This window comes from Populus nigra, chromosome 2 (genome assembly GCF_951802175.1).
Source record: "Populus nigra chromosome 2, ddPopNigr1.1, whole genome shotgun sequence".
Taxonomy (NCBI): Eukaryota; Viridiplantae; Streptophyta; class Magnoliopsida; order Malpighiales; family Salicaceae; genus Populus; species Populus nigra.
Window position 1 is genome coordinate 45,089,860 of NC_084853.1, and position 25,013 is coordinate 45,114,872.

Here is a 25,013-nt window from a genome sequence, read left to right on the forward strand (position 1 = left end):
TAATTTTTAATTGTGTTTTATTAAAAAAAATTAGAAGTAAATCGTTTAATGATGTAGCATTTGCAGAATTTAATCACAACCTCAATTTTGTTCTTGATGATATCTTACCTGATGTTGTTGCGCGCTTAAGAAACCATGAAAAATATAGTCATTGTTGGATAGATTTCGTACGTTATGAAATTGCACATAGTTTAATGGAACAATAAAAAATATTTGATATCAATATTATTTATTTCATGATGTAATAACAGTAGTTAAATCTACAATATTTAAATTAAAAACCATCAATATTAATAAATATTTTTTTAATTATTTTATATCCTCAATTTGAAAAGCATTCTTTTAACCAAACACATTAAACTACTTTTTGTTCAACCTCAATTTCAACCACAGTTTTAACCAAACATATATTTTTCCAAACCAACCTCAACTAAAAATACTTTTATAAAACAATTTTTTTTAAACCATAACTAGAACCACTACCACAATACAAAACACACCCTTAATAAATGACCGAATAAAGCTCTGTGACTGGGGCTTACGTCAAAACCTTGTCTCGGTGTGCTACTTTGGCATATGTGCTGCTTTAACATGTTTCTTAGTTTTTCCGGTCTGTCCAAAACTTGAACTCATCGGAGGTTTGTGAAGTCCCGGGCTACACAGTAAGCAGAAGCTTGTTAGCAATTAGCTAACTTTGTCTGCCCAACACTCAGAGAAATGGCATCCATACAGTTCCATTCCTCACCTTTTTCATTAGATGGACACAGTGATAGAGTCAAAAAAATTTAAAATAAAATAATAAATTACTAATAAATATTTGATATTATTTATTGTATAGATATATATTATATAAAGAAATTAATTTGAAATATATGTACCAACTCAAGTCATGTAAAATTAATTTAAAAATATTTTTAAAATAAAAAAACTTACATTATAATTATTCTCTTCGAGATTTTATATTTTAAAACTGCTTTATAATTATTTTATTTTTAGTCTCATTAAAAATATTTTTCTCAATATATATATATAACAAACTTTCATTTATCTATTTTTAAATCTTCGAAAAACTAGAAAAATTCTTGACAACAATTCTATGCTAACATATAGTACATAACATCTAAAATCATAACTTAAAAGGATTGTCACAAATTATGTTGTTCTTGCTGACTTGTTATTTTGTAGAAGTATATTAAATATAAATATTAAATGTATTCTTTTTAATTTATATATTATGTTCCTATTTTTTTAAGTTGTCATGTACTTCATTTTTAATCACTAGTAAATTCATCACCATTATTTTTCATATGAAAATCATAGCAAAATACATATCGAGTCATCAAAACTTATTTTCAATTCATATTCATTAGCATATAATATTACTCTTATTAATTTAACAAACCCATAAATTATTACAAACCCCAATATTTTTAATTTATTTTGGGATAGAATTTCTTCTTCTTTCATCACTTGGCTTTATTTAAAAGAAGTTTCTTTTTTCTTTTTTTAATTTATCCTGTATGAAGCCATTATAGTTTCACAACTCATATCATGAGTTAGACTAGTTTACTTAAGTTAACCCGTGTTTTTTAAATGTTCTTTTAAAATTATTTTTTTTATTTTCATTCTTGTTTTTTGGTATTTGGTTAATCAGAACTAACTTTCATAATTTATTTTGATTTATATTTTATATGGTTATTAGAGTTTCATTATCCGAGTTATAAGTTTTGCAAATTAACAAAGATTAACTTTAACATATACAATATATTGTTCTTTCAATAATTTTTTTAAATTATATCATCAAAAATAGGACATTCTTAGTGTTTTAAAGTCCGTTTCCTAGTATGTATCAAATTTTGGGCTTGTACTATCATTTTTTTTATATAGTTATAAAAAAGATTATCCCACTCGTAGCATAGCAAATATTCAATTTTATTTAAGATTATTTAAAATAAATCAATTAAATATATGCATCAACTTCTCAATTTGAATTTCTAATAATAAAAAAGCAATGTACTCGCTTGCACATTTATTTTTTCCCGTTAAAAGCCATCTAAGATTCCGTTTGTTTTTCACTAGCTTTTGTATTTGCGGTGAAACAAATGTAGAAAGATGTTTGATAACAAACTAAACTGTGTTTTGTATTGTAGGGCCCATTAAAAAATTAAGTTTGAAATACAGTTTTTACATGTTTTTTAACCGAGTTTCATAAAACTCTGTTTGTTTTTGCGTTTCAAAAGTACTTTTTTAAAAAAATTGATTTTTTTTATTTTTTTCTTTGCTTCAAATTGATATATTTTTGATGTTTTCAGATCATTTTTAATGTGCTGATATCAAAAATAATTTTTAAAAAATAATTTTTTTAATGCATTTTCAAATAAAAAACTTTTTAAAAAGCAACCGCAACCATATTTCCACATAACATTTTGTATATATTTTTTGCTATAAATAAATTCTAATAACAATTTTTACAAAATATGTATCTAAATTCAACTAATCACAACTAATTACACTTTTTTTAAAACTTATTTTTTTTAAAATCACAACCATAAAAACTACCTAAAAAAACATACACATTCTAACTAACTAGTTGTGTATAAATTTCATGAAACGGACCAAAGCAATGTAATTAACGTCGGCTTATCGAATACAGGGATGAAAGTGAAAAGGAGTGAACTTAATATTTTTTCCTTATAAATATCTATCAATATTCCCCTTCTATCTTATAGTTCAGAATTTCTTGACGTTATCATCCCTCTTTTCAAAGAGTACCGGTATGATCGCCAAGCATTACATAGTAATATTTTTTCAATAACTTCTACATGTAGGCTATATTTATTCAAAATAGAAGCAAAGCATGGTATAACTCCGTGAAACCACAATCTATCCGAATGAAGATTTGGGTCGCAAGTCAAGTGGGCTGACCCAAACTAACTTTTTTTTTTGTTTAAAAAAATCTGAAATTACATGGGAAACAAAATCGGATTTTTTCGTCTACCCTGTCTCGGCCAAGTTTCATTTCACGAGTTAGTCAGGCCAGGAACTCGGTCCTTCAGAGATTTGAGCTCATAAAAAAAAAACTCTACTGCACATTTCTTTACATCATCAACACAGCAAGGTTTCTCTTCCTTTCTCTCAGAAGGTAAACCTCAATTTCAAGTTTCTTTTCTTTTTCTTTATCTTGATTACATGTTTTTACTTCTTAGATGTCTCTTTTTTCAACGATTGCTTATTATTCGATAAAATCTGTTTCTTTCTAGTTTTTAGAGCGCTTATGGTAGTTGTATTGTAGATTGTAGTTGAAGTTGGTGAGTTGAGATATGGAAGCTGCTTTCTTATTGGGCTTTCAATTCTCTAACTTTTATGGTGGATATTGTTGTTAATTTCTGATTTTGAAGTTTAATAGCTCAAGTTGTGATGAGCTTGACGGTGCTACTGTTTTGTAAATTTTGGCAATGTTTTATTTTCAAATGATTCTATATTAATTCACTGTAATCTGTTACTGTCTTGTAAAATTCTCGAGAGTCAATTGTTGTGGTGTCTGGAATATATGGTTGCTGTGTGATTAAGCTGCTTGGAGATGTTAAAATAATTTGTTAGCTGGAAGAAATTATCGTGGCTGTATAGGAAATTTTTTAAAACAAATATGCAGTTAGTTTAAACCACAAAGAACTCACTGGTTTGTGAATTGTGATCTTCTTTGATCTGGCAAATGTTCTTATGGCCTTTGTTTCCGTGTTTCAGAGATTGAGACCATATCGTATATGTAAACTTGGTAAAGCTTCGATTGCAAATCAAGCTATGGCATCACTAGTTAAAGCTCCTCCTACAATGTCTACTATTAATGCTCACCAAGTCCATCTCAGGAAGCTAAAATTGCTAAGCAACCTAAACATGCATCATGGTCTCAGATTTCCTAGAATTCATGTTAATCAAACCACTGTTTGCTGCACTAAATTGACTCCATGGGAACCTTCACCTGTCACGTATGCTCCTACCATTGATGCTTCTGGTAACTTATTGAAGAAAACTAGCAACATATTTGAAACCTTGAAGTCTGAAGACACAGCTGAAGCACCAGCAACCAACAGTGAAGAGCTTACAGATACAAAGAATCAGTCATTGGTGCAATTTCAGTTTCTTAAATGGCCGATGTGGCTTCTGGGCCCTTCTCTTCTCCTGACTACAGGCATGGTACCGACATTATGGCTGCCCCTATCTTCTGTATTCCTTGGTCCCAATATAGCCAGCCTCCTTTCCTTGATTGGACTGGATTGCATCTTCAATCTTGGTGCTACCCTTTTTCTTCTAATGGCCGATTCCTGTTCTCGGTCCAAAAACCAGGCACAAACCTGTAATAGCAAGCCTCCTTTGAGTTACAAATTTTGGAACATGGTTGCAACTGTATCTGGTTTTGTGATTCCCTTGATGGCGTTATTGGGATCTCAAAAGGGCACCCTCCAACCCCAGCTGCCTTTTATCCCATTTGCAGTTCTATTGGGTCCTTACATGCTGCTTTTATCTGTACAAATTCTGACTGAGCTGCTCACCTGGCACTGGCAGTCACCAGTATGGTTGGTAACCCCAGTTGTGTATGAGTCTTATCGGCTGTTACAGCTGATGAGGGGGTTGAAGCTTGGGGCTGAGCTCAGTGCTCCAACATGGATGTTGCATATGATTAGGGGGCTGGTATCTTGGTGGATTCTAATCCTTGGTGTTCAGCTCATGAGTGTTGCTTGGTTTGCCGGTTTCGCAGCTCGATCACAGCAGCAACACTCTGCTGCTGCTTCCGGTGGTTAATATCATTCACTGTCACCGAAGACTCCATTAAGAGTTGTGGCTTCAAATATGTATTTGGGAGTATACATAATCAAATAATTCCTGGTATAATGGCACCGTTTTCTTCTCTGTTCACAGTAAATGTGTGTTCTTATCTGTAGCGAGCTATGTACATTTGAGCTCCTAGCTCTGGCAGCTTAATATGGGCTGCTAATTTTACACTCAGCTTATAACTGTTTGCCAAATATGTGAATACATTAGTTGTAAGATGTCAATCGTTCAGAACTAAATAAATACAGAGGATATCTATGTAGGCGATGTTCCACTTTCTAGATGCTTGACATGATTAGTAATTAGATATTGACATGGATAGGGAGATTTGTATATTTGGAGTAATGGACTCGGGACAAACAAGTTCAGCTGTAATTAGAAATTCTAGATTTTGGAGCAGTGAACTTGGGATGGGACAAGCAATTCTCAGCATTTCTAAATACACGCGTGTAAAACTTTAAGGTTCCTTCGTCGCGCTCGTTTGAGAATTAACTCAAATTTATGAAACAATGGTAAAAGACGAGAGATATATGCGTGTGGGTCCTGTGTACTCGCAGGATTCACATGCTTGTGCTATTGGTGGTGCATGTGGTTGTGATAAAAATTGTATTTTAAAATATTTTTTATTTAAAAATATATTAAAATAATTTAATTTAATTTTTTTAAAATTTATTTTTAACATCATATTAAAATAAAAAAATTCAAAATTTTATAAAACTTGCACGCTATCCGGAACACACACACCTACGCCATCATCCCTAGCAATGATTCTCAACATTTATTTATTTTTTAATTGTGATGATTCCTTTTTATTTTCGCTGTTGATAGAGATGATTTTCAACTTTATATTATTGTCTTTATTGTTCCAGTTTCCGGAATAAAAATAAAATAAAATAAAATGGGGAAGGCAACGAGGCATGTATTATTAATAACATACCATTCTTTTAGGTCCACATCCGCAATCAACTTAAAGACTAGCTAGAGGGTAGGACCAAAACGACGCTTTCTTCAAGGCAATAAAACTAAATTTACCTTTCCTGTGGTGTCATTTATCTATTTCAAATATTATTAAAATATATTTATTTATAATCCTGTATTTTTTAACTTGATTAATTAATAAGTGTGTTTTTAAAACTTGTCAAGATAACCATTGTGTTTTCTAAATCTGTTTAGTTAATCAAGTAGTTAACTTTTAATCTTAATAGTAATTATGCATGCTAAAGTGGCATTATTAAATATATTTTTTTATTTATGAGATGATAAACAGGGTTTATACCATCATATAAATTATCTTGAGACATTAAAGATATATATAAATCAAGCCGATATAACTTGTATATGTCGTGCAGTAATTTTTTTAAAAGCTAAATAAACTTAAAATAACCACAAATATATATAAATAAATGTACACAAATTTAGCTCAATTCAATGTTGAGACTTGATAGAAGTTAGTTATTAAATTAAAGTAAATCATGAGAATACAAGAATCAACTAGGTAAATTAAAAAAATAAATAAAAACTAATTGAACAAATTAAAAATACAAGAATAAAAATAACAAGGATGGAATTCTGAAAACAGAATATTTTGCCTCCAAGTTTAGAATATTCCTCTGAGGAGATTTGCTCAAATTCACTTCAAAGCTGAGGATATTTTTTCCAGGCAGGCTGGTTAGATACGGGTGTTCTATCATCCTCAGCTGAATCGAAGAAGAACAAGGGCTCTCGAGCTTGTTGACTATTTCACCAACCATTCTCCTTTATCGATAAGAAAAACTTGTCCCAAGGCTTTTTGAATCTTTTATAAAGGAACCTTTTGGTAATGCATTATCTTGTTTTTTTTTTTTTTAAAAAAGGTATTTTTGAAATGAAAGATAGTAAATTGATATTATTTTGGGTTTTTATGTCTTGATGTAAAAATAATAATATATTTTTAATCAAAAATATATTATTTTAAAATATAATGCACCCAAATACCAAACAAACACAAACAATTTTATTAAAAAGTCATAATATTATTTTTCAATTATAAATAATCAATTAAATTACATTTTACTTGAATATGCAACATAATTGTTAAACTTGGATTGATTTTATCAACTTTACTTGAAAGAATTCAAATCTGAAATCTAATATAGGATGAGTTTTTATTTGGATTATATAAGATATTGATTTGATAAAACCTAAATTTTTAATAATTTAATTGACTTGATGAAATTCAATTCAAACCCAATAAAGTCTATTTTAAAGAAAAAAAATGAAATAATACCATTTTAGAAAAATAATTAACATGATATATACAAGTTAGTGGATCCATAATTCATACCCTTTTCAGGATGAATATCCGAATCCGCCATTACAATAATGATATATACAATGCAGAATGGCAGACGCCTTGGAGTTGGATCCATCGGTAGCGATACCCTAACAAAAATTAAGGCAATGTTTGGTTTGGTGTAACGGCAAATATTTTTCAAAGTGCATGCAAGTTAAAAAAAAACAATCAAATTTATGTATTTCCGAGGAAAATCACTTCCATTTGGCGTTACCAAACACCCACCGGCTGTGAGCAACAGGGAAAGTAAAAAAACGCTGTTACTTTACTATTTCTACTTCTCGTCGACTAATCTCTTTCTCTCTCTCATTTGCTCCTCTCTCTCTCTCTCTAACCGTAAAACCAAACTATCCCCTCCTCTCTGTCGCCGATCCCATCAAAATGGTTATCGAAGATCTTCTCAGCATCGAGCCTCAAGAGCTCCAATTCCCTTGTACGAACCGTCTTGTAAAGAACTTATATTTCTTTCCTTTTCTTAGAAGATCTTTTTTTTCTTTTAACTTTTTTATGATTTTTGTAGTTGAATTAAAGAAGCAGATCTCGTGTTCTCTACAGTTGCGAAATAAAAGTGACAATTATGTTGCTTTTAAGGTAATGATTAGTTAATCTCAATTTTTTTTTTTTTATAATAACTGGGTTTGTATAATAAAATTGATTTGCATGTTTAATTATTATAGGTCAAGACAACAAATCCAAAGAAGTATTGTGTTAGGCCTAACACAGGAGTTGTGTTGCCAAGGCTTTCCTGTGATGTTATTGGTTTCTCTCTCTTTCTCTCTTCAACTCTTGTGCTTTAATTATTATTAATTTCGCTTTTCGTATCTTGCTAAATTTGTGTTTATTTAACGACGGGCTGTTTGTTCATGTTAGTCACAATGCAAGCACAGAAGGAGATGCCACTCGATATGCAATGCAAGGACAAGTTTTTACTTCAGAGTGTAATTACAAGTCCTGGAGCTACAGTCAAGGATATTACTCCAGAGATGGTAGTGATATAATTTTCCTGAGTATTTCTGTTTCTGGTTTAATTTTATGGGTTATGCAAATGGGTTTTCAATGTATTGTGTTTTGCAGTTTAATAAGGAGGCGGGGCATGAAGTTGAAGAGTGCAAATTGAGGGTTGTTTATGTTGCTCCACCTGGACCACCGTCACCGGTGCGTGAAGAATCAGAGGAAGGTTCTTCTCCTAGAGCTTCCGTGTCAGATAATGGGAATTTTAGCACTTCCGAACAGTCAGCTGTGAGTGTCTGATGCCCTGGTCTTTGAATTGAATTATGTTCAGGTTTTGTCTTTATGTTTGCCCTCCTAGGTTTAATAGATTGTTTCTCTATCATGTGATCATTTTTGTAGGTTTCAAGGTCTTATGTCCAGAGACCACAGCCTGAAGATAACTCACCTGAGGTATGTCATTCTTTTTCTTCTGTCAATAAATTTTGAACCCAAATTGTTGGAAAAACTTTGTGATGAATGGTTGGTTGGACATGCTAAATGTGCAATCCCTGGTTTCATTTGTTTATCAAGTACTGTTAGACTAATAAGGTCAATTTTCTTATTTTTCTGTTTGACGAGTGTCATTATATTTAAAAAATAGATTCCTTTATTTATGAAGCAGCTATTTTTGGCAGCATTCCTACCCTGTAGGTGTCTTGGTAAACTGTTGTTTTCCTATTTAATCCCAATTCTTAAATTTTTCTTTGTTTTGTTTTTCAATTGCATCAACTTTCAAGTATCTCCCGACTGGGGGCGAATGTGTTAGGGTGAAAAAATGTTGCTGTTATTAGAAGGGGGGACTCTACTTCCTTTTTTGATAGGAGGAGAGAATCCTCTTATTTTGGTTGATTGGTGAATCCCTATGAATGATGGAGCCACTCAGATTCCCCATCTATTCTGTAGTTCGAACCAGTTTTAATAATGAGGGAGTCCTGCCTCATTAGATTCTAGAAGCACGACATTAGATGTTCAGCCAAGCCAGTTCAAACCTTTTTAATAATTACATAGTCCTGCCTCGAATTAGATTCTAAAACACCTCGCCATCAGATGTTCAGCCAAGCCATTTATGAAAGCCAACTTCTCAGCTGCTTATGTTCCCCACTCATTGACAATTATGTAACTAGGATTTGGCCACTATTCTTGATTTCTTACACAACCTCTGGATGATTTTGGTGAGTTTGCACACTTAAGACTCACTACATCATGGGATATATCACAGAGACACCCTCTTCTTGGGTGTTATCTCAGCATCACATGCACAAAAATAAAAAATTTATATAAGTTTGTAATTTTGTTTCCTTGACATTGACCGGACTTTAGAGTTTCTTGTTAAGATATTTGATTGGGAAACTTGGTCATATGCTTGAAATGATAATTCTGATTTCAGGCAAAGGCTCTCATTTCCAAGCTGACTGAGGAGAAAAATTCCGCTGTTCAGCAAAATAAGCAACTTCAGCAAGAACTGGTAAGGCACTCAGCATGTGAATATAGCATGTTAGTGCATGTGCTGAAATGCTTTTAGAGCTACCCTTTACTTTTAGATCAGCTCTCACTGCAAGAAATATTAGGTGCTGAGAAAACAATATACTATAAGGAACCCATATTCTTAGATGAATGCAGTCGGGGAAAGTAAGAGGAAACATATCTGGCAAATGCCACAAATTATACAAGAATAAAAAAATCGTTTCATGACCTTTATCACTTGATTACCTGAGCTGCTATTTACTAGGTAAATTTCATTTAAAAGGAGACAGTGAATATAGTGTTTAATCATGCCTGGCTATTAATGCCAGTAAATTCAGTACATGCGAATAAATGAGTTTTTTTAAGTGGTTATGCTTGATCTTGTTGCTTTTCATGCACTTTTCTCATTATGTAAACAATTTCGTACTTAAGTATGATACCTCGTCATTTCTTGTGTGAGGAAATATCTGCATAAGCCAACACTTTTTATTCTATCTCACATTCAACTGTGAAATGTTATATGAAAGACAACAACCATGATAAAGTTTGTATTTTCCTGTTTATCATCATCATATCTACACCCCCCCCCCCCCCCCAACCCAATATATAAATGAAAAAACTAAAACAAACAAAATCACAGGCTATAGTTTCTGTTATAGAAAATAGATTACCGTGCAGGATGACATTAGTAGCGGTATCAGCAGAGCCCGTGTTAAAAATGACTCTGTGTGCAATTGTATGCAGGAGCTGTTGAGGCACCATTCTAGCAGAAGTCGAGGAGGTATCCCTTTCATATACACCATTCTTGTTGCCATGGTAGGCATCATTTTGGGATACCTCATGAAAAGGACATGACCAAGTGGATCTGCCTGTCAATCCTTCCGCCTCGCGTACCTGGGTTGAAATGTAGAATACTGAAGACATTAGATGTGTGATTGATAGGATGTTACTCCTTTCTATTTTATTGGCTGTATCAACCCTAGGGAGCACATGTCAAATGTGACTGGTGAGAGGGAGCTGCTGTTCCTTTAATTACCCTCACCAGAAATTGACATTAAGGAATTGATTGTAATTGCCGACTCCTAGATTTCTCGATTGCGTGACCAGCTTCTGTCTCGAGGAACCTCATGGGAAACTCTCCAATACCACAATCATCGGTGCATAAAAAAACAAAGAATTAGAGGTAAATACTTAGGGTTTTGAAACATGAGTAAAGACGAGATAATATTGATCCTCGACCTTTCAGACCGCTCCAAAACAGTCTGGCCACCGATGAGAGGTGCAATCAGCTCAATGGACGCACCATCTCATCAGCTCAATGACCAGACCACCAGACTGTTGTCATGGGTAAAACTTTAAGAATGTGGTATTAATTGTTTTTTAAATTTTTTTTATTTTTTAAAAAATTTCGTGGAACCGTAGAGAATTAAAGCTTAACTAGTTATAACTGTATTTTTATATGCCCTTAATAGGTCGAAATTGTCCAGAACGAAATGAAGTTGGGTGCCCTTTTTTCCCCATTATATATAATGCATAAACTCGTCATATGCTAAAGAACATGCGATTACCATTTACATGTCATGCAATTTGGAATCATAAATCATTCAAGGAGAAAGTCTTACTAATAGGACAGGTAGAGGTTTCTTACACTTTCAGTTTAGAAGTGAAAGTTACTAATAGGACAGGCAGAGGTTTAATACACTTTCAGTTTAGAAGTCATCCAGTTTAAAATATATTAAAATAATATCTTTTAATTTTTAAAAAATTAATTTTTAATAAAAATATTTTTAAAAAACACGAGATAAACACTCTAAGCAAATTAAAGTTGGCACCAAATGAAATTTGATTGATGTTACATGAAAGAGCTCCCTGCACAAAATTGGCAAAATGTGAGAAGAAAACCAGATGATTTTTCTTCCGGTCACTTGTGGTATGTAAAACTGTTGCGTACACAGAAATAAGAGTTTACTCGAACACAACTTCACTACATTAGCATCAAGGATCACCAATCACAACCTTCCAAAGAAACATATGTGCAATTGTCCCAGCATTACAATCCCATCTTTTGCCGTCTGTCTTAGCTTTGAAATCAATTTAAGGTCCCTTGTCTCTGACAGAGAAATCGGGGTTCAGAGACATTTCAATCTCTTCAAGAGAGCGTCCTTTAGTTTCAACTAAGAAATACTTGGCATATATTGCTGCTAACAAGGACACACTGCCAAAGCCGGTATAAACAGGAGCAACTCCAAAAATCTCCACCAAGTCGAGAAATAATAGACCCACCAGGAAATTGCAAACCTGAAAGAAGGTACATCAAATGACCAAGGTGAATTCACAAGGGGTGTAAAGAAGCTGAAATTACATGATTCGAAGATCAAAATATATAAGAATGGAAACAGCAATGGTGCTATATCTTTCCCATTCTCTCTTCCAAATCCAATTAGAAACATGGGAAATGGCCAGACAGTACAAATGCTAGATATTTGACCTAAACATCAACAAGACTTGGCAGAACTTGCCTTTTCCTTTCTCTGGGGAATAAATTATGGAAAATGATTTGAGTACCTACCCAATGAACAGAAAAACTGAACCCCATAATCTTCCCTCGCATCTTGGCGCTGCTCAGTTCTGGTATGATGAGACCAGTTACAGGGCCAGCTCCGATGGCAAATGTGAAAATGTACCTATATGCAAGAGCCAAAAGAGTTATCAATGAAGATCTCATTAATGCATAATACTCCTATATTCCAGATTAGTAGGAAAGGATTTTGGACACCTTAAAACACCCTAGTGTCTAGCAATATCAGGATGGTGCTATATGTCATGCTTTGACATCGTCGCGTAGCGATTCATTTCTAATTCTCAAGAGAAAAGGGCAGTACATGTTCAAAAGCAATCAATGCAAGATTCATTTCAAGTTTTCACTCACTATTGCAAAAATCCACCTAGAAATGAATGCAGCAAACCCTGAAGGTAGAGTTGTATTCTGGAGGACAACAGATTCACTTGGGATGTCTGTTAAAAGGGAATACAAGTAGATATTTTATGTATGAATTATTACATATGCATATCCATACTATATGATGCTATGAAGCAAAGCATCCAGAACAATTGCACATCGAAAAAAGATACTGCATGTACTGGAAAAGGTTATAACATGTTCCAAATGCTTATATGCATGGATAAGATAACCATGACATGGCCTTATTAATATAACATTCACTTGTTGATAGGTTGATAGTGATGCAAGCAATATATGGCTGTTCAGCATAGTTCTATATGTCTCACTTGTAGCTCAGCTTTTATTTGGATCACAATACCATGTTGAACAGGCATGCAAACAAAATGCAGGGTTTCAAATATGCAGTGGGTTTTTTCATAGTTTCATTAAGGTAGAATAATGAGCTTTTGAAATAAGAAAATTGCTAAATAAAAGTCACGCTGAATAACCAGCAATCAGGTGGAATCTTTTTCTCTCATCAGGTCATATCTGTAAGCCACAAAAGTGCCTTTTCTTGAGTCATCAATCTAGCATTGCTGGTCATAGGTGGCCCAAGTTCACTTCATATGCCAAACTTATTAACTAATTTAGAAAGTGACAAATAAACCAAGCAAAGGCTAAATCTTCAATTAATTGGGTAGTACTAAGTACTAAATGCAATGGCTTTCAAAACTCTCAGACTGTTGACCAACAAGATGAAACTGCTAAATATGGAGAGGCAGCAAAAGTAAACAGCGAGGCAGCTCTCTATGTTGCTCCGTTCAAAGAACTTTAAATTAATTGGAGTCAGTTAAATGGAACTGTTTTCTCCTTGCAAAACTACCATGGGCTAAAACTTTGTCTAATCTCTTCCCAGATTTTAAAATTATGTGGGGATTCTAGGGAAAAGTTACTTACATCAGAGTTCCTAGTATTGACAAATTGTGACTGAGTTCTTCATCTACTGGAAAACCGATAGCACAAGCAATAAGAAACATTGAAACTGCCTGCATAAAGAAAAATAATTCATAACTTAGATTATCCATGCTGCTATCTTTTTTTTGTAAGTTTTGGTGCATCAGTGGACCAACAAACTAATAATACCATAAAATAGCTGAAATTTCAAACCTCAAAAGAAGATAAAGAACAATGATCATGATGATATTATTTTTTCCAGTCACTTGCTTTTGTACAGGCATATATCATCCACACTCACCATTCCCAAGTAACTGCCAATCAGGAGCTTTTGTCTCCCTTCCTTATCCATTAGGTATACAGCACAAAGTGCACCTGAAGATGACCACCAACTCAAAAACTTCAGACTCAAATGAGAAACATGTCTCAATATAGAAAAGACAAATAGCCTTAGATTTCAAACCTGCAAAGTTGGCAAGTCCAACAAATAAGCTTGCTAAACTGCTACTTGTTATACCGACATCTTTAAAAGTCAACGATGAAAAATAAAGGACTCCATTTATCCCAGCAAACTGTTGCAGTACAAAAAGGGCACCTCCGATAAATGCAACTGCAACAACACAACTACATCAATGTCTACAGACTGAATTTTGTGTGTCACAGACTCAAAATTGAAATATGAAATGATCTAGCTATTTAATAATGCGGAAGAGAAAATGCATGAATTACAAATGTTATTGAAATGTTTCTAGAGAAAGTATATCACACAAACTGTCACACTAACACAACAAGTCCTATGACCCATATTGTATTTCACTATAAATATAACTGAATGAGATATCCAAGAACAACCTTCATAGTCATACAACCTCTAGAATGTGGTTCCTCCAGGAGTTCCAACCATCCACTACCCACATTAACGCCATTATTCTTGATGACTGATTGGAAATCTTGGATTGCCGTTTCAACTTCAGATGATCCCCAAATATTACGAATAACTGTTTTAGCATCATCTAGCCTCCCTACCTACACAAACAAATCATAAAAGCTTCAGGAATGAAATGACAAGAAGCAACATCTAAAGATGTTTGCACAGAAAAGAAAGAGACCCCTACTTTACATAGCCAGCGGGGGCTTTCCACAGCAAACTGCATACCGAGTGCAAGAATAAATCCAGGAGCACTTGCAATGTAGAGTACTGTCCTCCACCTGAAAAAAAGATATTTTGTTAAGCAAGAAAGATCAAAGCCTCCTCCATATCAAGTAAAAGAATAATAATGACTCCTTTGAAAATCTATGAGACAAGCAGATGCCTATGAATGCAAGGCTAAAAAGCAAACTGCAGACGCCAAGTCCTGCTAAATCATGCAAAACTGACTTCCATTGGCTTCCTACTTTATATCATAAAACTTAATTCTAAAGAATGACATCCGCTAAAAGAAAACCTGCACATGAAATTAAGAGAGAGAGCAAGCATATGAAAGTAGATTATCAATCAAACCCAGGCCCGGAACCAACAAGGACCAAAGAGGAAAAGAACCTCACCAGTGTGGATCAGTTTCAGAAGGAATATCAAGGAACAATGATGCAATGATTCCAAGACATGTCCCAATCTGACACAAGGTTCCCAATGAACCTCTGTATTTTGTTGGTGCAACCTATAACATATATAATGCGGAGTTAGATGAGCAAAAATGATTGGGAGTTACTGTCAACACCAATAACATATCTTCTTGCCACATCCTACAAACCATAATAGAAAAATTCAATATATTACAAGCTTCAATGAATGAAAAAATAAATTTGAAAGAACATTGTTCTCATATTCTCAAGATTGGATAAAGAGAGAAATCCCAAGTCTTTCCTCTCACTTCTTCGACACCTTTGAATTGACCAACCCTTGTAACTAACATAAAAAACTGGGAGTTTAACAAATGAAATCAGTAAACGTAGCGCATTGAAAGTAAAGTACCTCTGAAATATAGATTGGAACAAGAACAGTGTTCACACCAATCCCAAGCCCAACAAGAAATCTTCCCCAGAGTATTTCATCCAAAGAGTGCGCTTGCGCACTGTCACATCATGCAAAGTGCCATAGATTAGACTAAACTTTAGAATTATGTACAGTATAAGATCAGAAAATCTACAAACTTCGAGCATGACACAATCTGCAAATGGTAGGCATATCTTCATCATCAAATTATTTACACATACGAATCATTACCTTATAAGTGCACCCAGAATTAATGGTATTGTGTCAAGCTGAAACGTGCGACGACATCCAAGTTTATCAACTAGTGAACCTGATGCCACGCTTCCAAGAAATGCACCAGCAATAAAAATGCTAACCACAAGACCCTCAAGAGTTGAATTTCCTTCAAAACCCAACTCTTTTGCAACAGAAACAATAGGACCATTCATTACCCTGCATATAATCAACAACAATCAAGACCGTTGATCATATATAATGCAAATCATCACAAAAAGCGAGATTAAGATAACATTTGGCACACGGGACTAGACTGGAACATTTTCATTCTTTGTGTTGGTGTTTGGTGTGTACATTGGATAGAACCACTGTCCTGACTCTCCTATCCTATCCTGTCCCGTCTTGTCCAATCTTCAGTCACCTCTTGATCAACAAGACGATTTGGCACAAGGAACTGGACATGAACGGACAAGCAAATTTCATTTGTACTAGTGTTTGGTTGCAAATGGAACGGAACAACTGCCCCGTCTCTTGTGCTGTCTCATCCAGTCTAGTCCCATCATCAAGATAATTTGAGCATAAATATTGTAAAACATGATAAGAGAGAGATACAAACCCTATATGATAACCAAATAGAAAATTTGACATAGAGGCAATCAAGACGTGAGGAAAAGCAGGGAGCCATCCTAAATCAGAACTACTTGGGTTTTTTTTATCAGCCTTCGGCTCGGGAAGCTGCTGCTGCTGCTTTGTTGCTGAAACTTTAAGGTTTAAAGGTCGATACGAGAACCGGAAATGAAAAGAACTTTGTTTAGGGTTTCTTGAAGAAGTGAGAACGGAAAGAACCGGAGGAACCGGTTTAGGAAGTACCGTAGCCACCCACATAGGTTAGGAAGCACCGTAGCCACCCACATAGGATTAGAGAGTGAGTGTGAGGACGGGGTTACTCCTCTTCTTTTCAGATTTTTTTTTTAAAAATCTCTGTGGCTTTTTTTGGATGAAAAGTTGAAATGTGTGCCAATTTTGTAGCTTTCAAGATACTCATTCATCTATCATAAATATCCTAATAAAAAATTAATTTCTCAATAATATCTTGGTCGTTGTAGTAAATCATCGCCAACCACCAACTAGTTGAATATTATTTGAAAAATAACAACTTTTGGAATTATTATTATTATTATTATTATGCATTTAATATGAGCTAATTTTATGTGTTGGGCCTGACCCGGGGGGGTTTACCAAGTCATGAATCTAATGTCATTGCAAGTTACTGGAGCTACGAACGACACCAATGAAACACCTGAAACAGTAATGACAGAATCACTTGTACATGCCTCCTTCGGTTCCATGGAGCTCATTCATTGGATCGTGAAATGGGGTTATTCCTGAGTTGTTAAATAACCAGATAAACCTGGTGCGGTTGCACTGGCTTGGCTTTAGAGCAGCAGCATTTGACAGCTTAACCTAGCTGTTGCAGATAAAACCAGCACCACCCTAAAAAACCTATGGCTATTTTCATAAAGCTAATATCGAAACCATTCAATCAAGGACAGCACATTCACAATAAACAAGGTCCCCAAAAGTGATTAGCATGAGATTGTTTCCTCAGATAAGCTTAGGCACTATATTCTGAAAGGGCCACGCACAGCGTGCAGATTGTCAAGGATCAGCTTTGTATTATAGGTTTGCAGCTGATGCTGTTGTATACAGAAGGAGAATGCTTGCACTCTTAGCTGCCAAAAGTCAGTCTACCAAAACGCTAAAAGGCCTACCGAACTGGAAAACTCACTCCATCTACTTTGCTTACAGAGAAAATTGAAAATATAAACAACGTGCTTTTAGAGAAAATTTATACCATCATATATATACAACATTGCGGGAAGCTACGGTAATTCTTCACATTTTAATACATAGCCCAGATGCAGATTGTATCTGCAAAAGGCCAATCAGAACAAATTCTTAAAGTAGCCATCACTTACAAAGACAAAAAAGAAAACAGAAAGTACCTTAGAAACACAATAAAGAACTCAGAAAGTTATGAAGAGTCAGAGATGCACTTCCTCACATATCTCCACAATGAATGTGATGCCAATATTGTATCCATCATTGATTTTCAGAACTCTGAATCATGTTGCATCGACCAGCAATCTTTCGAAAATCATCAAGACTTAGCTGCAATGGAGCCAGTTAACAATAGATAAGCATCATGCTACTCAATTGGAAATCTTCAAACAACATCGATTAGCATGAGAACATTACAAGTAAATATGGAAAGTTTAACATATGAATTGAGACCTCATCCACCAATGTATTGGGCAGTTTTGATGAAACAATGATAAGAAAGCCATGACAGCAAAGTATAATTCACTTTGAAGCAAGTGTTGAACAGATGGAGAATCAAGCTCTTGAAATAGTCACATGCAAAATGCAATCTTTGAATGTGTAGAAAGTTATCAAGTGATTCGCTAGGCCTAGATAATGTAATTAACAAATAAGGGAAAGAAGTTCTTTGATCATTGATTCAAGATTAAAGTGAGCGGCATAAGAGTACTTGATAATAAGACAAGTTTCCAATTACATGAATATCCTTGACTCACAATGCATCCACTTCGAGCAACAGATCAGCAAACTGTTCAAAGTTCCAAACTAAAACACTCAAAAAGTGCCACGGCATTTGGAAAGAGTCCTTGAGCCTGCCCACAACCACATACTTTTAAGCCCCTTTTCACAACAAAAAGAATGAAGACTGCAAGAACTGACCTTCCCATCTCCATCACCATCAAAGCAATGTATCATATCAGCCAATTCCTTGTCTGTCCATGTAAAATCATGAGCAATTGCTACTCTTCGGAGATCTCTCATCGTTATTGCCCCTTTTCCTGCCTCTGCAATAACATTATCCACCTAAATCACTCCAAGACTCTTTCAGAATATCAAGAAATAATACAGACAGAATATTGCTTTCAAAACATTAAAGTGATAAAGCTTTAAAGTTTAAACAAGGGTGGCCTGATAAAAGATTTAAGGTCCAGAAGCTTAGTCATCTTACAAGGAGTGAGGCATCTTTGTAAAATCAAGCCTTCTGGAGTGATGATAATGTAAACACTTGCTAAACCAGATTGTTCCTCTCTATCTCAATCCCCTTTCTTCCAAAGCTAATGTCAAAACTCACAAAGAAATAAAATTCCCAACTTTCGGTTTATCCCTCTCCCTTCCCCTACAATCCACACACACAGAAGACAGGTTCGCAAAATTACCATCAAACTGAAAGAAATGCAAGATAAGGTCATCCTCAGTCATCTGCACCCGACTACTGAACTGCTGACACGAAAGAGAAATAAAGAAGAAACATAAGAGGAAAGAGAAATAAGTAAAAAAATCTGCTCATCATAAACAACGATCCGAGTGAAAACAAACCGCTTTTTTCCTCTTCTTCCTTCCTGCATCTTCTTGAACCTGAGCATCTACCTTTCTCTCTTTAGGAGTTGCATCATTTGCAGAATCATGCAATGACAGAGCAATTGCCTGTATAAGAGCGCTGAAGAGTTAATTTACCACCATCTCTACAATAATGTGAAGCAGAAATAGTATAACCTGGCAATAAAAGTCCACCATACTCATCAAAATTTACCTGCATTAATTCATCATCATCCCCATAAATGTAATCTGCACCACTAACATGCTTCTGAACAGGAATTTTTTTAGGTTTTGAACTTTTCCTCTTATCCTGAATAAAAAAGATAAGCAAATAGAGTTCCCAACATATCAATCAAAGTATTTCAAGGGAAAGCTCAAAGGTCATGGCCTTGCATATCTAAACCTGAAACACGCTAGACAACACAATCAAATAGTTTCTGACAAGGGTGAAAAATGAAATGTATGCAGGTTCTTTTATGTATATTAGGGTGAGGTACTGAGGTAGAGTTGTGTACAAACAACTCTCAGATAGAGAGGCAGATAGATTAGTACGAGGAGTGAGATGAGAAGTGGACAATCTTAATTGTTATTGGGATTGGATGTACTTGAATGGGAAGGACAAAGCGCACGGATGGTTGTAAGCAAATAAATTTTGAAATGATCGATCTTGGGAGTAAGAAAAAAAACAAATAAATATAGGATGTTGTGACATCAAAACTATTTTGATATGAAGAGAGAGTTAAATGTAAGACCATTTCATTTTAACTTATAGATTATTATTGTAAGGAAAGAGGGAGGTTACATGTGGGAACAAAGATACACACCATGTTTACTAGAGGAGGAGTACATGTCATCTGTCTGAGAAAAGCCTCCAAAGGTAAGTGTAGGTAGTAGCAAAACGTAGAAAAAAATGTACTTAAGATAAATGAAGTGAGGCACACACCGAAAGCATAAAGACCTACCACTGCTCATCTCAAGTTGAGAAGTTCATACCTCAAAATGAGACATGTGGGTGCATGTCTCACAAAGTGATGTGCTCTTCAATTCTTAAATGAGATATGTAAGCTATGTTTTTTCAAGGGTGTATTAGAACATTCTTAAATTCGTAGATTTTTTCTTCCAAGGGTGTACAATCAAAAAATGAAAATAGAGGGTGACATCACACTAGCCTTGTTATTAAAAGGAGGCAAAAATGGATCCACTTCATACAATATCAACGTACTGCTAAGAATGCATAAGAAATAGAATCACTTGTGAGGCACCACTGTATTGCCTGCATGTCTCAAACAAAAAATAGATTGTTCCACAAACATGCACAGATTAAACAAAATTACAAGATGGTTTAACATATGATGATCCATCCAATTTATTGGAACTCATTGAGCACCAAGGCATCTCATCACTGCACAGAGTATGCATAAGCCCAAACATGCATTCCCGGAGCCTCTTTTCACAAGTGCCACACATGTCTATGATTACCTCGTACCTAATAATTCAACACGCACTTGATATGCCACCACGTGACTAATCTTGTGTTAGTCACCCCTTCCCTTTTTTTGGTTTCTCACCCTCCATCACTTTAAAAGTCGAGTGATAATAAGATGTTGACCCGTTTACTCTGTCAGTCAGTTGTAGGTCTCATTATTCAGTCTCTGCATCAACTCATTTTCCTTGTAGAATAATTTTTTCTTCTAAATTTTGTTACCATTTTCACTCATTTTTTTAAGACTTTTCTCAAACAAGTAGTGTGCATTCCTCTTCTACTCGAGTTGGTGTTCACCTTCTGGTTAAATGGCCCATTTTGCATTTCTCTTACTATCAATGAGAAAAAGGACAGCTCCCATTTTCACCCTCCACGGTCCCAATATCATCCATTAACATTAAAATCAAGAAAATGTGAATAAAAACTTGAAACGATTCTTATCAAGGGAAATTCACAATACCTTACTTCTCCGAGACTTCGAAGAAGATTGACCTCCCACAAAATCTTCGTCATCAAAATCATCGCCATCGTCATCACTAGCAGTCTCATCAATGGGCCTATATTCCTCGTCATCAACAAATTTTTGTTTCCCTTTTCGCTGCCTTGACTTCTGAACCGAACCCATCAAAGAAGTTGCCATTTTATTAAGACCCAGAGCCTCCATTCTAGCTTTATTCTCCGCGATTCTCGATAGTCTCTGTTTCTCATACTCCGTTATCCCCTTCAGCTTCCCCACTTCTTCTCCTTCTTCTTCCGAACTTGAATTCTCGCTTTCATCGGGCTCCGAACCCGACAAATCTCGCTTCGCCATTCTGATTTTCAACTCTCTGTTAAAGATCTCAGCCACAGGCGTAGCGAGGGTTTATTTAGGGTGCACTTGCTGAAGGTTTTTTCCCATTGACAAAAATTGCCCTAAAAAAACCGCCGTTTTGGCAACTCGTTAACGATATTTTCGAACTTGCCGCGAGGCAAAGCTTAAACAAGTCCCCCAATTATAGAAAAGGTCTCGCTTAAGTTCCTAAAAGGATTTTTAGTCTCTCAAAAGGTTTTTGTAAATACTTTAGTTGAGCCTCCCATTCAATCCTGCCAAAGAACATAAATCAATCCAATTTAACAACATCGTATTTGGGAAAATTGAGGTTATCTCTTACGAAATTGTGAAGAGTATAGACGGAAAACTCAAAACTCATGATGTCTGAATACCTTGGGAACTCAATTGAAAGAAATAATCATCTGAAGACTCAGTTAATACCATCTCTATAGTTGGGGGGTTCTTGTTTAGGTTTGCCCAAGAACTAAACTTTGGATTTTACTCGGCACGCGGGCACGGAAAGCATTTTCGACCCGCCATCTCTACCAAACAATGCAACACGTATAAAAACCAAAAAAGTTCTCCATCTGCTATCATTCTCTCTCAAAAAATTCCAAAAATATCAGCATTCTTCTAAATTTTTTACCTGATTTTTTTATTGTTCATCATGACTTAGCATTGCAATGAATAAGTATGATTTAATCCTCAAGCTCAGTTTATCCCAATGTGTTAACTTGATAATTTCAAGATTCGAGTTCTAATCCAAGATAAAAATTTAATTAAATCAATTGAAATATTAATCTAATTAAAATCTCCATCCAATTAATTTGATTAAACTCAGATGATGATGTATTGGGATTAAGAAGAAACTAGTGAAGTCAGAATTTCAAGATACTTGAAAGTAAATTTGCAAATTTACCCTTATTTATTTTGTTCTTATTTTGCTTGTATGTGAGAGGTGAAATGGAATTGTTGAAATGGTTATGTTGTGGGGAATCAAGAAAAGTTATTATATTTCAATTGGAAAAAAGGATTCTGTTCCCCAGATCAGTACAGCTTCAGCGGAGAGTGAGTTAATTCAGGAAAAGAGTCATTTTTGGACTTGGGAATTTATATTTTTTCATGCAAGGCCCATGTCAGGCCTTACTGGTGTTGCTTTGCAACGATGAAGTTCATAGTCCACTCAATCTTGTAGGCCCAACACCATTGCCATTTGACATGATGCTACGTTAATTTATGCTGCATTTTCGAATTATCAACATCCCCATTCATACTCATATGAACAGTGAACTCATCTGCTGATTGATTTTAATTTGATTTTCTTTAAAATAATGAACTGGAAGCCTGCAAATGGTGTCCGTTTCTGAACTCAAGGGGATATTCCAGCTGAAAAATCGAATTTCAATTCTCTTGTTCATTACTCCTGCACTAGTTTACCAGGAGCTTAGAAATCATGTCATATGAAATACATTAATTAATCCAGATGATAATCAATAAAAATTGGGATAAGGTAATATGTTGAATTCAAGTAATTATTGTGAAGATGATATTCAGATGACTCACTCACTTCTCTACACCGCGGGATGGTCCAACACATTACTAGAAAATATTGATGGAATATCTCGTCGGCAAGTAAACATCATTATATTGATAATATGAATTTATTGATGGAAACACATCGTCAAACAAGATTTTATTCAGGATTTATTGTCTATCGATATTTTTATTTTAATTGGTAATTAATTAATAATGTGGGTATAAACGTTAATGGAATATATATCAAATCTAAAAAAATAAAATACACCTACTAGTTTTCATTTGTAAATAAATTGCGTTGTCGCGTGTTCTTTGAATTTAAACATTTCACTCTCATGGGTCTAATTATTTTCAATCCATACCTAACTAGTACTTATTTCTACCTTTGACATGCAAAAGTATGGTGTAATCACTTCTCACTTCTCTTATGTCCGTCCTTTTGTTTTAGGATTCAAACCTAAAAAGAGATGGTAAAAAACAAATCCTCATAAATACAGCTATGTAAATGATTAAAGCTCACTGTGATGGAATTTAATATTAACGTGAGAAAACTGGTCTAAGAATACATTGGGCATGCTCCAAACCCTAAAAGTATGGTCTTATGTAACTATCTTATACCTATTATAGTAATAATAATTATGGTTTAATTAATGCACATATCTCTTTCTTATCTTGATGGTTTTGATAATGACTTTGACAAAACAGAACAAGGCCATGCCGTCCACTCGACTATGGCGTCGGCCCCATCCTCAATTACACCAGTTATATCACACTGTCACTCAGCTTCGAGCTGTTGGCCATCAATTTTTTGTTATGCTGTACATTTCTCTTTTAAAGAATATGGCCTCAACAACGCCAAACTTAACTAGTCCAGGAAGAAATTAAAGAGGCCCAGGAACGACAAACGCAAAAAGAAATTAAACCCACCAACCAGCACTTGTTTAGTGGTTTTCAGTGGCAAAATGCAGTCAATATCATTGCTACTTCAACCTTTTTGTGCCGTCCGAACTATCATAAAAGTGAGGAAAACCAAGTCATGATGACTTGATCTCTTATCCCATAGCCGAAAGAGTTCAAATTGTATAATAATCCATAGTTATCCAATTATTTCTCAAGGGCAACCACCACATAAAGACATGGTCCAAAGAGGTTTGAGAGTACTTGCAAGTTCTTGTGATTTCATGTGGACTTGTTTGTGTAATTTCTCCTTCTTGGCCTTTTGTATGCTTCTGCTTTTAATCTTCTATCCAATAATAGATAACACACGGCATGCCTGAAATGTCTAACCCACGGTATGTTCGTCTGCATCCTTTTATTTCCTTTCTCTTTCTCTTTTTTTACTTTTAAAACTTGGCCACAAAATAAAAGACTTCCAAAACCCAGTGGTTCATTGCGCTAGCTGGCTTACGCTCCTGTTAGTTTTTTATGGACTCAATTTATCAACTCTTTTGAGATATTGGAAGAATTGTCACACATGCATGTTGTAGTACTGAATCCTCATGATACTTTTTTTTTCTTTATATGTTCTCAATTTTTTCTATATTTTTATTAAAATAGACCTGACAAGATTTGATATAGTGGGCGTGGCAATTTGCATTGATTTAAGGGATTGACATATATCTAACTAATTTCCAAAGCTCCAGTCATGTATTTGAAAAGAAAAAAAATGTGCATTCACTTCACAAAAATAAAGAATAAAAAAGAAATCCCGGAAGCAAGCTTACGAATCGCAATGGACAAAAGTTTTGTTTGGATGCATTCAGATGACCTCGTCAATATTTAAAACATACATTTCCCTTTGATTTTATTAAGGCATTGGCAAAAACAAGGAAGAAACAATTAGAACGAACCATACTTGACCAAGTTTTATTTCTTAGGAGAAATTAAGAATGACAAACAGCAAGGAGGAGGAGAAGAAAGGAAAGAAATTATGAAAAAGACATGAGAAGTGATGTTGAGTTGACCTTGATGAGACAACCATAAATCAAAAGGACGGCCATAAGAGAAGAAGATAGGGATAGAAAGAAAAACTAAAACCCTTGGTTT

At 34.7% G+C, this 25,013-nt stretch overlaps 4 protein-coding genes across 7 annotated transcripts; 2 read left to right on the forward strand and 2 right to left on the reverse strand.

Moving 5' to 3' along the window:
- Positions 1-2,969: 2,969 nt before the first annotated feature.
- Positions 2,970-5,092, forward strand: LOC133681647 (uncharacterized). The gene is made up of 2 exons (XM_062104739.1): positions 2,970-3,142; positions 3,745-5,092. Exon 2 carries the CDS (start codon positions 3,802-3,804, stop codon positions 4,798-4,800), a length of 999 nt encoding a protein of 332 aa, XP_061960723.1. The 5' UTR covers positions 2,970-3,142; positions 3,745-3,801; the 3' UTR covers positions 4,801-5,092.
- Positions 5,093-7,241: 2,149 nt separating this feature from the next.
- LOC133681504 (vesicle-associated protein 1-2-like) lies at positions 7,242-10,722 on the forward strand. Its single transcript, XM_062104555.1, has 8 exons — positions 7,242-7,595; positions 7,683-7,753; positions 7,840-7,921; positions 8,033-8,148; positions 8,237-8,401; positions 8,513-8,563; positions 9,540-9,617; positions 10,361-10,722. The coding sequence occupies exons 1-8, from the start codon at positions 7,544-7,546 to the stop codon at positions 10,469-10,471; spliced, it is 726 nt and encodes a 241-aa protein (XP_061960539.1). The 5' UTR covers positions 7,242-7,543; the 3' UTR covers positions 10,472-10,722.
- Positions 10,723-11,441: 719 nt separating this feature from the next.
- LOC133681501 (probable plastidic glucose transporter 1) lies at positions 11,442-16,720 on the reverse strand. Of its 2 annotated transcripts, none has more exons than XM_062104552.1 (11): positions 16,337-16,720; positions 15,736-15,936; positions 15,484-15,583; positions 15,057-15,169; positions 14,627-14,720; positions 14,364-14,537; positions 13,975-14,083; positions 13,813-13,886; positions 13,515-13,603; positions 12,186-12,300; positions 11,442-11,914 (listed from the first exon to the last, which is right to left on the reverse strand). In XM_062104552.1, exons 1-11 carry the CDS (start codon positions 16,603-16,605, stop codon positions 11,711-11,713), a joined length of 1,542 nt encoding a protein of 513 aa, XP_061960536.1. In that variant the 5' UTR covers positions 16,606-16,720; the 3' UTR covers positions 11,442-11,710. The 2 variants fall into 2 exon arrangements, with proteins under 2 accessions (XP_061960536.1, XP_061960535.1); XM_062104551.1 differs by having other exon boundaries at positions 13,975-14,121; positions 14,381-14,537; positions 16,337-16,719.
- An 815-nt stretch (positions 16,721-17,535) lies between these two features.
- On the reverse strand, positions 17,536-21,570 carry LOC133681503 (uncharacterized). 3 transcript variants are annotated; one of them, XR_009836530.1, is made up of 7 exons: positions 21,081-21,570; positions 19,352-19,447; positions 19,138-19,245; positions 18,978-19,038; positions 18,481-18,605; positions 18,299-18,413; positions 17,536-17,892 (listed from the first exon to the last, which is right to left on the reverse strand). XR_009836530.1 is itself a non-coding variant. In XM_062104554.1 (7 exons), the coding sequence occupies exons 1-6, from the start codon at positions 21,429-21,431 to the stop codon at positions 18,354-18,356; spliced, it is 801 nt and encodes a 266-aa protein (XP_061960538.1). In that variant the 5' UTR covers positions 21,432-21,570; the 3' UTR covers positions 17,536-17,892; positions 18,318-18,353. The 3 variants fall into 3 exon arrangements, 2 of the variants coding, with proteins under 2 accessions (XP_061960538.1, XP_061960537.1); XM_062104554.1 differs by having other exon boundaries at positions 18,318-18,413; XM_062104553.1 differs by lacking the exon at positions 18,299-18,413 and having other exon boundaries at positions 21,081-21,562.
- Positions 21,571-25,013: the final 3,443 nt, after the last annotated feature.

Bases quoted from the DNA above. Each gene is read 5' to 3' on its own strand.
- LOC133681647 (XM_062104739.1), top strand. From the start codon at position 3,802: ATGGCATCACTAGTTAAAGCTCCTCCTACAATGTCTACTATTAATGCT.
- LOC133681504 (XM_062104555.1), top strand. From the start codon at position 7,544: ATGGTTATCGAAGATCTTCTCAGCATCGAGCCTCAAGAGCTCCAATTC. The intron at 8,149-8,236 runs GTAGTGATATAA...TGTGTTTTGCAG, and splicing joins AGGATATTACTCCAGAGATG to TTTAATAAGGAGGCGGGGCA. The intron at 9,618-10,360 runs GTAAGGCACTCA...AATTGTATGCAG, and splicing joins AGCAACTTCAGCAAGAACTG to GAGCTGTTGAGGCACCATTC.
- LOC133681501 (XM_062104551.1), bottom strand. From the start codon at position 16,605: ATGTGGGTGGCTACGGTACTTCCTAAACCGGTTCCTCCGGTTCTTTCC. The intron at 15,937-16,336 runs GTTTGTATCTCT...GATTATATGCAG, and splicing joins CTATTTGGTTATCATATAGG to GGTAATGAATGGTCCTATTG. The intron at 13,604-13,812 runs GTGAGTGTGGAT...TTCTTTATGCAG, and splicing joins TTGGCAGTTACTTGGGAATG to GCAGTTTCAATGTTTCTTAT.
- LOC133681503 (XM_062104553.1), bottom strand. From the start codon at position 21,431: ATGGCGAAGCGAGATTTGTCGGGTTCGGAGCCCGATGAAAGCGAGAAT. The intron at 19,448-21,080 runs GTATTGTGAATT...TTTTTTATTCAG, and splicing joins CGAAGTCTCGGAGAAGTAAG to GATAAGAGGAAAAGTTCAAA. The intron at 18,606-18,977 runs GTAATTTTGCGA...ATGTTATTGCAG, and splicing joins GCATTTCTTTCAGTTTGATG to AGGCAGGAAAAGGGGCAATA.